The 14169-nt window shown below is 46.9% G+C and overlaps 1 protein-coding gene across 1 annotated transcript in view; it reads right to left on the bottom strand.

Moving 5' to 3' along the window:
- Nucleotides 1-611: 611 nt before the first annotated feature.
- LOC140428672 (adenylate cyclase type 8-like) overlaps nt 612-14169 on the bottom strand; it is a 377241-nt gene continuing 363683 nt past the window's right edge. The window contains exon 18 of the mRNA XM_072515387.1: nt 612-1825. Coding sequence (XP_072371488.1) covers nt 1461-1825 — 365 coding nt within the window. The 3' untranslated portion in view covers nt 612-1460. The remainder of the gene's footprint in view (nt 1826-14169) is intronic.

Genomic DNA, 14169 nt, shown 5'->3' on the forward strand with positions numbered 1-14169 from the left:
AGGCACAAGTCAGGAGTGCGATGGAATACTCTCCACTTGCCTGGGTGAGCGCAGCTCCAACAACTCTCAAGAAGCTCAACACCATCCAGGTTCCTTAAGACTAACTTTCAACCCCACGATCTCTACCAACTCGATGGATAGAGGCAGCAGATACCTGGGAACCCCACCACCTGGAGGTTCCCCTCCAAGTCACTCACCACCCTGACTGGGAAATATATCGGCCGTTCCTTCACTGTCGCTGGGGCAACATCCTGGAACTCCCTCCCTAACAGCACAGTGGGTGTACCTACACCTCAGGGACTGCAGCGACTCAAGAAGGCAGCTCACCCCCACCTTCTGAAGGGCAACTAGGGATGGGTAATAAATGCTGGGCCTAACCAGCGACTCCCACGTCCTGTAATTGAATAAAAACTCCCTCAGCCCGAGTAACTGTTACTCCCTATTTCCCACATTCAGGATGATCTCCCAAATTTGATCCCTTCACCATTGATGGCATGTCTTCAAATGCCCAATTTTCATGAGAATTCTGTGTCTGGGAATACTGCAGTGAAATGATTGGAACACAAAATACCCAATTTCCTTTAAGCTTGATTTAATATTCAAGAGTCCTTTATCGATGCTCTCCAGTATAAACGCTCCATGTAAACCATCCTCAACACAGTTATCACTCCTTCTGTACCAATCCCTAGCCCAACCCTTATCTTAATACAATACTCAGCAGCTCAATTCTTATTCCTTTATATATTGTGTAAATTTGATATAATTACTGAACAGTGTGATTGGGATTATTACATTGATACTTTAACTGGGGTTTGCAAACAAACTGGTCTTTTTTTTCTCCTCTGATTTATCTCCCACTTTTCTTCCATCTAGTTCCCAATTCCAGTTGCTGCTGTTGTGGAGATTCCAGTCTGACCCATGGTGTGGGGCACTCCAGTGATGTCTGCTCCGCCAGCACTTTGGCCATAGTTTGAGACAGTGACACAGGGATTTTATTCCCATCCCTTCTCCTGGTTATTTTTGTCCTCAGCCATCGTTCCCAGAGGTTTGAACCGCCAGTTGTCTCCAAATATTCATCTCCTCCTCGTGCAGCTCCACTCGGAGGCCAGCTGGAAGGAGCTGCTTCAGCGCACGCCAGGGGGAAACATTGCTCCTTCCCAGGGGAGCTTAGTCTCAGCATTCACACACTGATAGCGTACTTTGTACAATGACAAAATTGTTGATTCCAGGACTGTATTGTGCATTCACAACCTGGTCTTGCACCATGCCATCTAATTACAGTTCAGTCCAACTATATATAAACATTACATTGTCTGTCCTCCATAAATTCACAACATTATTTTGTCTGTGACATTTTGAAACTAATTAAATTTGGTGGCAGTTTCCTTTGAGCTGAAATGCCAAGCAGCGCAGGAACGTGGCCCATTTGTTCAATCAGTGCATTGTATCATTTTATCCGCTCATAGAGGGAGTTTCGATGGCGTACTCTTCTGCGATAGACCAGACAGGATGAGGGAGAAGGAGTGCTGGGCACTTTGCCTCCTCATCCACCTATGCTTCATCACCTGCGTCACTCTCCCTTCCAGGAAATATGTGGTGACTTCACCGAGAGTCTCAGATATTCCCTTAACGAAGACTGGACCTCGGAATTCGAAAGCAAAGCCACGAGGCTCAAGGATGCTACAGGTTTCCTTTGTCACCTGGATCTTGCCACTCATGCCAGTGCTGTCCATGCGACTGGCGAGATTCACCGTCAAACCCCAGATGTCAAACTGTGGCTTCCTGACTCCAATGACACCGGCGACGGCAGGTCCTTGGGTGAACCCTGGCAAAAGGTAAAAAGAGACAGGGGTCAGCAGTCAAATCACTGAGCTCGCTCAGCAACGGGCCAACGGTCCAGTCCGGACCCCCGTTGTGTGGAGGGGTGAGAGTAGGTGGGGAGCAGGAGGGAAGGAAGGAGATGGCGGAAGTGAGGAATCTCTAAGATCTGGATTCATTAAAGTTCAGGTAACCTGAAGAGCTGAAATATCACGAATGTCTGACTCAGATGCGAACAAGGAGCAGGAGAGGCTCTGGGCCCCTCCAGCCCGCTCTGCTATTTAATAAGGTTATGGCTGACCTGACAGCAAGGTCAAATCTGCATCCTGCCCACATCCCAGTACACTCTCGCCCCTTGTGTTTTGATTCATTTACGGGATGTGGGCGAGGCTGGTTAGGCCCAGCATTTATTACCCATCCCTAGTTACCCTTCAGAAGGTGGGGGTGAGCTGCCTTTGTGAACCGCTGTAGTCCCTGAGGTGTAGGTGCACCCACTGTGCTGTTAGGGAGCGAGTTCCCAGGCTGTTGCCCCAGCGACAGTGAAGGAACGGCGATATATTTCCCAGTCAGGGTGGTGAGTGACTCGGAGGGGAGCCTCCAGCTGGTGGGGTTCCCAGGTATCTGCTGCTCTTGTCCTTCTAGATGGTACTGGTCGTGGGTTTGGAGGGTGCTGCCTGAGGAACCTTGGTCAGTTATTGCAAGGTTCTACTTTCTTGTTTAGGAAGAATCTATCCGGCTCCTTCTTCAAAATATTCAAAGACTCTGCTTCCACCAGCTTTTCAGGAAGAGAGTTCCAAAGACGGGTGGGAGGTGGAGGGACAGTATCGGAGCAGTAGGTCGGAAGATGAAAAAATTGAGGGAGAACTAGGGAATAGGGCCAGTATGGCTCTGAGGAAAAGCAGACAGGGAGATGTTGCAGAAAACAGCGCGACGAGTGGCCTGAAGTGCATATGTTTTAATGCAAGAAGTATTACGGGTAAGGCAGATGAGCTTAGAGCTTGGATTAGTACTTGGAACTATGATGTTGTTGCCATTACAGAGACCTGGTTGAGGGAAGGGCAGGATTGGCAGCTAAACGTTCCAGGATTTAGATGTTTCAGGCGGGATAGAGGGGGATGTAAAAGGGGTGGCGGAGTTGCGCTACTGGTTAGGGAGAATATCACAGCTGTACTGCGGGAGGACACCTCAGAGGGCAGTGAGGCTATATGGCTAGAGATCAGGAATAAGAAGTTTGCAGTCACAATGTTGGGGGTTTACTACAGGCCACCCAACAGCCAGCGGAAGATACATACATAGAAGATAGGAGCAGGAGGAGGTCTTTTGGCCCTTCGAGCCTGCTCCGCCATTCATCACGATCATGGCTGATCATCCAACTCAATAGCCTAATCATGCTTTCTCCCCATAGCCTTTGATCCCATTCTCCCCAAGTGCTATATCCAGCCGCCTCTTGAATATATTCAATGTTTTAGCATCAACTACTTCCTGTGGTAATGAATTCCACAGGCTCGCCACTCTTTGGGTGAAGAAATGTCTCCTTATCTCTGTCCGAAATGGTTTACCCTGAATCCTCAGGCTGTGACCCCTGGTTCTGGACACACCCATCATTGGTAACATCTTCCCTGCATCTGCCCTGTCCAGTCCTGTTAGAATTTTATAAGTCTCTATGAGATCCCCCCTCATTCTTCTGAACTCCAGCGAGAACAATCCCAACCTAGTCAATCTCTCCTCGTATGACAGTCCTGCCATCCCTGGAATCAGTCTGGTAAACCTTCGCTGCTCTCCCCCGAGAGCAAGAACATCCTTCCTCAGAGAAGGAGACCAAAACTGCACACAATACTCCAGGTGTGGTCTCACAAAAGCCCTGCAGCAACATATCCCTGCTTCTATACTCAGGATTAGGACAGCACGGTGGCATAGTGGTTAGCACTGTTGCTTCACAGCTCCAGGATCCCAGGTTCGATTCCCGGCTTGGGTCACTGTCTGTGCGGAGTCTACACGTCTCCCCGTGTGTGCGTGGGTTTCCTCCGGGTGCTCCGGTTTCCTCCCACAGTCCAAAGATGTGCAGGTTAGGTGGATTGGCCATGCTAAATTGTCCTTAGTGTCCAAAATTGCCTTTAGTGTTGGGTGGGATTACTGGGTTATGGGGATAGGTTGGAGGTGTGGGCTTGGGTAGGGTGCTCTTTCCAAGAGCCGGTGCAGACTCGATGGGCCAACTGGCCTCCTTCTGCACTGTAAATTCTATGAATACTCGAAACCTCTCGCAATGAAGGCCAACATACCATTAGCCTTCTTTACCGCCTGCTGCACCTGCATGCTTACCTTCAGCGACTGGTGCACAAGGACACCCAGGTCCCGCTGCACTCTCCCCTCTCCCAATTTACAACCATTCAGGTAGTAATCTGCCTTCCTGTTTTTGCTTCCAAAATGAATAACCTCACACTTTGAGATGTTACATTTTGTTCCCTCATCCAAATCATTAATATATATTGTGAATAGCTGGGGTCCCAGCACCGATCCCTGTGGAACCCCATTGGTTACTGCCTGGCAATTTGAAAAGGACCCATTAATCCCTACTCTTTGTTTCCTCTCTGCCAACCAGTTTTCTATCCACCTCAATACATTTCCCCCAATCCCATGCACTTTAATTTTGAACAATAATCTCTTACGCGGGACTTTGTCAAACGCCTTCTGAAAGTCCAAATATACCACATCAACTGGCTCCCCCTTGTCGACTGTACTGGTTACATCTTCAAAGAATTCCAACAGATTTGTCAAGCATGATTTTCCCTTCATAAATCCATGCTGACTCTGACTGATCCTGCCACTGCTTTCTAAATGTTCCGCTATAAAGTCCTTGATAAAGGATTCAAGCATTTTCCCCACTACCGATGTTAGGCTTACTGGTCTATAATTCCCTGCTTTCTCTCAACCTCCCTTTTTGAATACTGGAGTGATGTGAGCTACCCACCAATCTGCAGGGACAGTTCCAGATGTATAGAATCCCGGAAGATGACCACCAATGCATCCACTATTTCCAGAGACACCTCCTTAAGGACTCTGGGATGCAGATTCTCAGGCCCTGGGGATTTATCCACCTTCAATCCCATCAATTTCCCCAGCACCATTTCTCAACTAATATGATCTCCCTCAGTTCCAGCGAAAACAGCGCGGGAGCAGAGAGAGCCGGGACAGCGATAACAGCGCCGGAGGAGAGAGCCGGGAGATTTTAAAAGCGCGGGAGGAGAGAACCGGGACAGCGAAAACAGCGCGGGAGCAGAGAGAGCCGGGACAGCGAAAACAGCGCCGGAGGAGAGAGCCGGGAGATTTAAAAAGCGCGGGAGGAGAGAACCGGGACAGCGAAAACAGCGCGGGAGCAGAGAGAGCCGGGACAGCGAAAACAGCGCCGGAGAAGAGAGCCGGGAGATTTAAAAAGCACGGGAGGAGAGAGCCGGGAGTGCTGGGAGAGGTGAGTGCACAAAAGGAGGAGCGCCTTTAGACACGGAGTGCTGATTGGAACAGAGTGCATCTGAGTTTAGGTGATTGACTGAGTTCGGGTGAGTGGCGAGAGAGGGCTGTGTTTTTGTTGGTGTTCGGGTTTATTCTTGAGGTTCTATAAAATTTTTTAAAAATTATTTAAATTCATTAACTAGTTGAATATGGCTGGACAGGTGATGTGCTGTTGCTGTATGATGGTGGAACTGGTGGATCCCATTGAGACCATCAGTGACCACATCTGCAGCAAGTGTTGGCTGCTCGAGAAACTTGGGCTCAGAATTGATGAGCTGGAGACCGAGCTGCACACACTGCGGCACATCAGGGAGGGGGAACATTACCTGGACGCTTTGTTTCAGGAGGCAGTCACACCCGGTAGAATAAGTTCTGTTAATTCGGACAGTGGTCAGGGACAGAGTGGTGTGACTGCAAGGGAGGCAGGTAGGGGGATCCTGAGTTCAGGAGTTGAGGAGCCTCAGCCCTTGACCTTGTCCAACAGGTATGAGGTACTTGCTCCCTGTGTGGATGAGGAAGAGGGCTGTAGGGAGGATGCATTGACTGACCACTGCACCGTGGTACAGGAAGCCATTCAAGAGGGGGGAGCAAAAAGACAAGTGGTAGCTGTAGGGGATTCTATAATTAGGGGGATTGATGGCATCCTTTGTAAGCCAGATCGAGAGTCCCGCATGGTATGTTGCCTGCCCAGTGCCAGGGTGAGGGACATCTCTGATCGGCTTGAAAGGATTTTGGAGAGGGAGGGGGAGGATCCAGTTGTTGTGGTCCACGTTTCGACTAACAACATTGAGGGCGGTGGAGGTCAGGACGTTGAGTGTCTTTAAGACAGAAGTTGATAAATTCTTGATTTCTCGAGGAATTAAGGGCTATGGAGAGAGAGCGGGTAAATGGAGTTGAAATCAGCCATGATTGAATGGTGGAGTGGACTCGATGGGCCGAATGGCCTTACTTCCGCTCCTATGTCTTATGGTCTTATAGGTAAGACTAGGAAAGAGGACCTGTTTGGGGATTATTAAACACTAGGGACTAAATTAAAGAACAGGTCCTCCAGGGTTATAATCTCTGGATTACTACCCGAGCCACGTGCCAATTGGCATAGGGTTGAGAAAATTAGAGAAGTTAACACGTGGCTAAAGGAGTGGTGCGAGATTCCATTTCATGGGGCATTGGCATCAGTACTGGGGCAGGAGGGACCTGTACCGTTGGGACGGTCTTCACCTGAACCATTCTGGGACCAGTGTTCTAGCGAATAGGATAAATAGGTTGGTCACAAGGACTTTAAACTAGCAAGTTGGGGGGAAGGGAAGTGTAAAGCTATGGACAGTATAATGGTTAATGGAGATCAAGGCAGCAGGTTACGTGACAGGTTATTATGTAGAGATATTGGTTCAAAGACAAGGAAAATTAGGAGAAAGGGTAAGAGGAAAAATAAATTGCGGAAAGTTACTGATCAAGGTGTTAGGATTCATAACAAAGACATAAAAAACAGCATAAGTGTACTTTACCTGAATGCTCGCAGTATACGAAATAAGGTAAATGAGTTGATGGCGCAAATCATCGTGAATGACTATGATTTAGTGGCCATGACTGAAACATGGTTAAAAGATGGTCACGACTGGGAGTTACATATCCAAGGGTATCAGACTATACGAAAGGATAGAATGGACGGTAAGGGCGGTGGTGTAGCTTTGTTGTTTAAGGATGGCATCCGGGCAATATTAAGGGATGATATTGGTGCTATGGAGGACAAGGTTGAATCAATTTGGGTGGAAATCAGGAATAGTAAGGCGAAAAGGTCACTGATAGGAGTAATCTATAGGCCACCAAATAGTAACAGGATGGTAGGACAGGCAATAAGCAAAGAAATAACGGATGCATGTAGAAATGGTACAGCGGTTATCATGGGAGATTTTAATCTGCATATCGATTGGTTTAACCAGGTTGGTAAAGGCAGCCTTGAGGAGGAGTTTATAGAATGTGCCCGGGATAATTTCCTGGAACAGTATGTAATGGAACCTACAAGGGAACAAGCGGTCCTAGATCTGGTCCTGTGTAATGAGGCAGGATTGATTAATGATCTCATAGTTCGGGATCCTCTTGCAAGGAGCGACCACAATATGGTGGAATTTAAAATACAGTTGGAGGATGACAAGGTAAAATCAAACACTAGTGTTTTGTGCTTAAACAAAGGCGATTACAATGGGATGAGAGAAGAACTAGCTAAGGTAGACTGGGAGCAAAGACTTCATGGTGAAGCAGTTGAGGAACAGTGGAGAACCTTCCGAGCGATCTTTCACAGTGTTCAGAAAAGGTTCATACCGACAAAAAAGAAAGACGGTAGAAAGGGGAAAAATCGACCGTGGATATCTAAGGAGGTGAGGGAGAGTATCAAATTGAAGGAAAAAACATACAAAGTGGCAAAAATTAGTGGGAGACTAGAGGACTGGGAAGTCTTTAGGGGACAACAGAAAGCTACTAAAAAAGCTATAAAGAAGAGTAAGGTAGACTATGAAAGTAAACTGGCTCAGAACATAAAAGCAGATAGTAAAAGCTTCTACAAATATATAAGACAAAAAAGAGTGGCTAAGGTAAATATTGGTCCTTTGGAAGATGAGAAGGGAGATTTAATAATAGGAAATGGGGAAATGGCTGAGGAGCTGAACAGTTTTTTTGGGTCAGTCTTCACAGTGGGGGACACAAATAACATGCCAGTGACTGATGGGAATAAAGATATGATAGGTGAGGACCTTGAGATGATTGTAATCACTAAGGAGGCAGTATTGGGCAAGCTAATGGGGCTAAAGGTAGACAAGCCTCCTGGCCCTGATGGGATGCATCCCAGAGTGTTAAAAGAGATGGCTAGGGAAATTGTAAACGCACTAGTGATAATTTATCAAAATTCACTAGACTCTGGGGTGGTCCCAGAGGATTGGAAAGTAGCAAACGTGACACCACTGTTTAAAAAAGGAGGTCGGCAGAAAGCGGGTAATTATAGGCCGGTAAGCTTAACTTCGGTTGTGGGGAAAATGCTGGAATCTATCATTAAGGAGGAAATAGCGGGGCCCCTGGAGGGAAATTGTCCCATTGGGCAGTCGCAGCATGGGTTCATAAAGGTTAGGTTGTGTCTGAATAATTTGGTAGAATTGTTTGAGGCTCTTACCAGTGCAGTAGATAACGGGGAGCCAATGGATGTGGTATATCTGGATTTCCAGAAAGCTTTTGACAAGGTGCCACACAAAAGGTTGCTGCATAAACTAAAGATGCATGGCATTGAGAGTAAAGTGGTAGCATGGGTAGAGGATTGGTTAACTAACAGAAAGCAGAGAGTGGGGATAAATGGGTGTTTCTCTGTGTCAAAGTTTGCAGACGACACTAAGATGAGTGGTAAAGCAAAAAGTGCAGAGGATACTGGAAAGTCTGCAGAAGGATTTGGATAGGTTAGGTGAATGGGCTAGGGTCTGGCAGATGGAATTCAATGTTGCCAAGTGTGAGGCTATCCATTTTGGGAGGAATAACAGCAGAATGGATTATTATTTAAACGGTAAGATGTTAAAACATGCTGCTGTGCAGAGGGACCTGGGTGTGCTGGTGCACGAGTCGCAAAAAGTTGATGTGCAGGTGCAGCAGGTGATTAAGAAGGCTAATCGAGTTTTGTCTTTCATTGCTAGAGGGATGGAGTTCAAGACTAGTGAGGTTATGCTGCAATTGTATAGGGTGTTGGTGAGGCCGCATCTGGAGTATTGTGTTCAGTTTTGGTCTCCTTACCTGAGAAAGGACATATTGGCACTGGAGGGAGTGCAGAGGAGATTCACTAGGTTGATCCCAGAGTTGAGGGGATTAGATTATGACGAGAGGTTGAGTAGACTGGGACTGTACTCATTGGTGTTTAGAAGGATGCGGGGGGAGCTTATTGAGACATATAAAATTATGAAGGGAATAGATAGGATAGATGCGGGCAGGTTGTTTCCACTGGTCGGGGAAAGCAGAACTAGGGGGCATAGCCTCAAAATAAGGGGAGGTAGATTTAGGACTGAGTTTAGGAGGAACTTCTTCACCCAAAGGGTTGTGAATCTCTGGAATTCCTTGCCCAGTGAAGCAGTTGAGGCTCCTTCTTTAAACGTTTTTAAGAAAAAGATAGATGCCTTTCTAAAGAATAAAGGGATTCGGGGATATGGTGTACGGGCCGGAGAGTGGAGCTGAGTCCACAAAAGATCAGCCATGATCTCATTGAATGGCGGAGCAGGTTCGAGGGGCCAGATGGCCGACTCCTGTTCCTATTTCTTATGTTCTTCCCTCTCACTAAACCTTTCATTCTCCAACATTCTGGGATCTGATTTGTGTCCTCATTTGTGAAGACAGAATCAAAGTATGTATTCAATTGCTCAGCCATTTCTTTGTCCCTTATTATGCATTCCCCTGTTTGTGTCTGCAGGGGGCCTACATTTCTCTTTACCAATCTCTTTCTCTTCACATATCTCTTAGTGTCAGTCTTTATGTTCCCTGCAAGCTTCCTCTCGTACTGTACTTTCCCCTTCTTAATCAATCCCTTTGTCCTTCTTTGCTGAATTCTAAACTGCTCCCAATCCTCAGACCTATTATTTTTCTTGGCCAATCTGTATGCTTTCCCTTGGATCCGATACTGTTTCTAATTTCCTTTGTAAGCCATGGATTGGCCCTCTTACCCCCTTTGCGTTTGTGCCAGGCCGGAATGAACAGTTGCTGTAGTTCCCCCACGCATTCCTTGAATGTTTGCCATTGTCTATCCACTGTCATCTCTTTAAGTAACTCTCCCCAATCTATCAAGGCCAACTCAAGCCTCATATCCTCATAGTTCCCGTTATTAAGATTCAGCACCCTAGTCTCTGAATCAACTACTTCACTCTCCCATCTTGATAAAAAATTCTATCATGTTATGGTCGCTCATCCCCAAGGGGTCTCGTACAGCCAGATTGGCAATGATTCCCTTCTCATTACACAGTACCCGGCCTAAGATGGCCTGCTCTCTAGTTAGTTCCTCCATATATTGGTCAAGAAAACCATCCCGTACACACTCCAGGAATTCCTCCTCTACGGCATTGTGGCTAATTTGATTTCCCAATCTATGTGAAGATTAAAATCACCCATGATCACCGATATTTCCCTGATTACATGGTGACGTTTTAGATGCTGTGATATGAAGAGTCAAAAGTTCTGTTCGTTTTTCACCAACACACTTTTATTTCATTCCAACAGACTCTGCACAAACTCTAACCACACATCGCCAGACTCAGAGGCCACCTGAAGCCCCTTTACATATCAGTGTCAATTATTGGACACTTAACATAAATGAGACAACTAATTGTAGTGTCTCTTAACCCATTACCTAACACATGCATCTCTAATTTCTTGTTCAATGCCATTCCCAACCTCACCAGTGCAGTTTGGGGGTCTATATATGACACCCACTAATGTTTTTTGTCCCTTAGTATTTCTCAACTCTCCCCATACAGATTCCACAATGTCGGAGCTAATGTCCTGTCTCACGACTATCTTAATTTCCTCTTTACCCAGCAGGGCCACACCACCACCTTTTCCTTTATGCCTGGCCTTCCTAAATACTGAGAACCCTGGGGCATTCCCATCCCTGGTCACCCTGCAGCCATGTCTCCGTCATCCCAATTATATCAGACCCATTTAGATCTATTTGCGTGATTAGTTCATCCACGTTATTGCAAATGCTCCGTGCATTAAGGCACAGAGCCTTTCAGTTTGTCTTTTTCACAATGTTTGTCTTGCTCCCAATATTTTTCTCCCCTGCCCTGTTTGAATTTTGTCCCTGGTTTCTCCACCTGTCTCTTTTCCTATTCACTTGTCTACCTTTTGCTTTTGTCCTTGCTCCCTCTGTCTCTGACTCCTTGCGTAGGTTCCCATCCCCCTGGCATATTATTTTAAACCCTCCCCAACCGCTCGAGCAAATGGCCCCCCCTAGGGCATCAGTTCCAGTCCTGCCCAGGTGTAACCCGTCCAGTTTGTACAGATCCCACCTCCCCCAGACCCAATGCCCCAGGAATCTGAAACAGTCCCTCTGACACCATCTCTTCAGCCACGTATTCATCCGAGATGTCCTGTCATTTCCACTCTGACTAGCACGTGGCACTGGCAGTAATCCTGAGATCACTACCTGTGTGGTCCGATTTCTTAACTTCCTTCCTAGCTCCCTGTATTCTGCTTTTAGGACCTCATCCCATTTTTTTAACCTATGTCATTTGTATCGATGTGTACCACGATCAGTGGCTGTTCACCTTCCCCCTCCAGAATGTCCTGTACCTGCTCCGAGATATCCTTGACCCTAGCACCAGGGAGGCAACATACCATCCTGGAGTCTCGTTTGCGGCCACAGAAACGCCTGTCTATTCCCCTTACAATTGAATCCCCGATAACTATTGCACTGTCACACTTATCCCCCCTCCCCTCTGCAGCAGAACCAACTGTGGTGCCACAAGTTTGGCTGTTGCTGTTTTCCCCTGAGAGGCCAGTCCCCTCAACAGTATCCAAAGTGGTATATCTGTTCTGCAGGGGAATGGCCACAGGAGATTTCTGCACGACCTGCCTCGCTCTCTTACTCTGCCTGATAGAGGGATAGAGGGGGATGCAAAAGGGGTGGAGGAGTTGCGCTACTGGTTAGGGAGAATATCACAGTTGCAGTACGAGATAGAGGAGCAGGTAGGTAGACAGATTTTGGTAAGGAGTAAAAGCAACAGGGTTGTTTTTATGGGAGACTTTAACTTCCCCAATATTGACTGGGACTCACTTAGTGCTAGGGGCTTGGATGGGGCAGAATTTGTAAGGAGCATCAAGGAGGACTTTTTAAAATAATATGTAGACAGTTCAACTAGGGAAGGGACTGTACTGGACCTGGTATTGAGGAATGAGCCCGGCCAGGAGGTAGAAGTTTCAGTAGGGGAGCATTTCGGGAACAGTGACCACAATTCAGTAAGTTTTAAAGTGCTGGTGGACAAGGATAAGAGTGGTCCTAGGATGAATGTGCTAAATTGGGGGAAGGCTAATTACAACAATATCAGGCAGGAACTGAAGAACGTAGATTGGGGGCGGATGTTTGAGGGTAAATCAACACCTGACATCAGGACCGCCATGTTCCTGTGAGGAAGAAGGACAAATAAGTCAAATTTCGGGAACCTTGGATAACAAGAGATATTGTCGGCCTCGTCAAAAAGAAAAAGGAGGCATTTGTCAGGGCTAGAAGGCTGGGAACAGCCGAAGCCTGCGTGGAATATAAGGAAAGTAGGAAGGAACTTAAGCAAGGAGTCAGGAGGGCTAGAAGGGGTCATGAAAAGTCATTGGCAAATAGGGTTAAGGAAAATCCCAAGGCTTTTTACACGTACATAAAAAGCAAGAGGGTAGCCAGGGAAAGGGTTGGCCCACTGAAGGACAGGGGAGGGAATCTATGTGTGGAGCCAGAGGAAATAGAACATAGAACATAGAACAATACAGCGCAGTACAGGCCCTTCGGCCCACGATGTTGCACCGAAACAAAAGCCATCTAACCTACACTATGCCATTATCATCCGTATGTTTATCCAATAAACTTTTAAATGCCCTCAATGTTGGCGAGTTCACTACTGTAGCAGGTAGGGCATTCCACGGCCTCACTACTCTTTGCGTAAAGAACCTACCTCTGACCTCTGTCCTATATCTATTACCCCTCAGTTTAAGGCTATGTCCCCTCGTGCCAGCCATTTCCATCGGCGGGAGATGGCTCTCACTGTCCACCCTATCCAACCCCCTAATCATTTTGTATGCCTCTATTAAGTCTCCTCTTAACCTTCTTCTCTCCAACGAAAACAACCTCGAGTCCATCAGCCTTTCCTCATAAGATTTTCCCTCCATACCAGGCAACATCCTGGTAAATCTCCTCTGCACCCGCTCCAAAGCCTCCACGTCCTTCCTATAATGCGGTGACCAGAACTGTACGCAATACTCCAAATGCGGCCGTACCAGAGTTCTGTACAGCTGCAACATGACCTCCTGATTCCGGAACTCAATCCCTCTACCAATAAAGGCCAACACTCCATAGGCCTTCTTCACCACCCTATCAACCTGGGTGGCAACTTTCAGGGATCTATGTACATGGACACCTAGATCCCTCTGCTCATCCACACTTTCAAGAACTTTTCCATTAGCCAAATATTCCACATTCCTGTTATTCCTTCCAAAGTGAATCACCTCACACTTCTCTACATTAAATTCCATTTGCCACCTCTCAGCCCAGCTCTGCAGCTTATCTATATCCCTCTGTAACCTGCTACTTCCTTCCACACTATCGACAACACCACCGACTTTAGTATCGTCTGCAAATTTACTCACCCACCCTTCTGCGCCTTCCTCTAGGTCATTGATAAAAATGACAAACAGCAACGGCCCCAGAACAGATCCTTGTGGTACTCCACTTGTGACTGAACTCCATTCTGAACATTTCCCATCAACCACCACCCTCTGTCTTCTTTCAGCTAGCCAATTTCTGATCCACATCTCTAAATCACCCTCAATCCCCAGCCTCCGTATTTTCTGCACGAGCCTACCGTGGGGAACCTTATCAAACGCTTTGCTGAAATCCATATACACCACATCAACTGCTCTACCCTCATCTACCTGTTCAGTCACCTTCTCAAAGAACGCAATAAGGTTTGTGAGGCATGACCTACCCTTCACAAAGCCATGCTGACTATCCCTGATCATATTATTCCTATCTAGATGATTATAAATCTTGTCTCTTATAATCCCCTCCAAGACTTTACCCACTACAGACGTGAGGCTCACCGGTCTATAGTTGCCGGGGTTGTCTCT

Source organism: Scyliorhinus torazame, chromosome 1 (genome assembly GCF_047496885.1).
Source record: "Scyliorhinus torazame isolate Kashiwa2021f chromosome 1, sScyTor2.1, whole genome shotgun sequence".
NCBI lineage: Eukaryota > Metazoa > Chordata > Chondrichthyes > Carcharhiniformes > Scyliorhinidae > Scyliorhinus > Scyliorhinus torazame.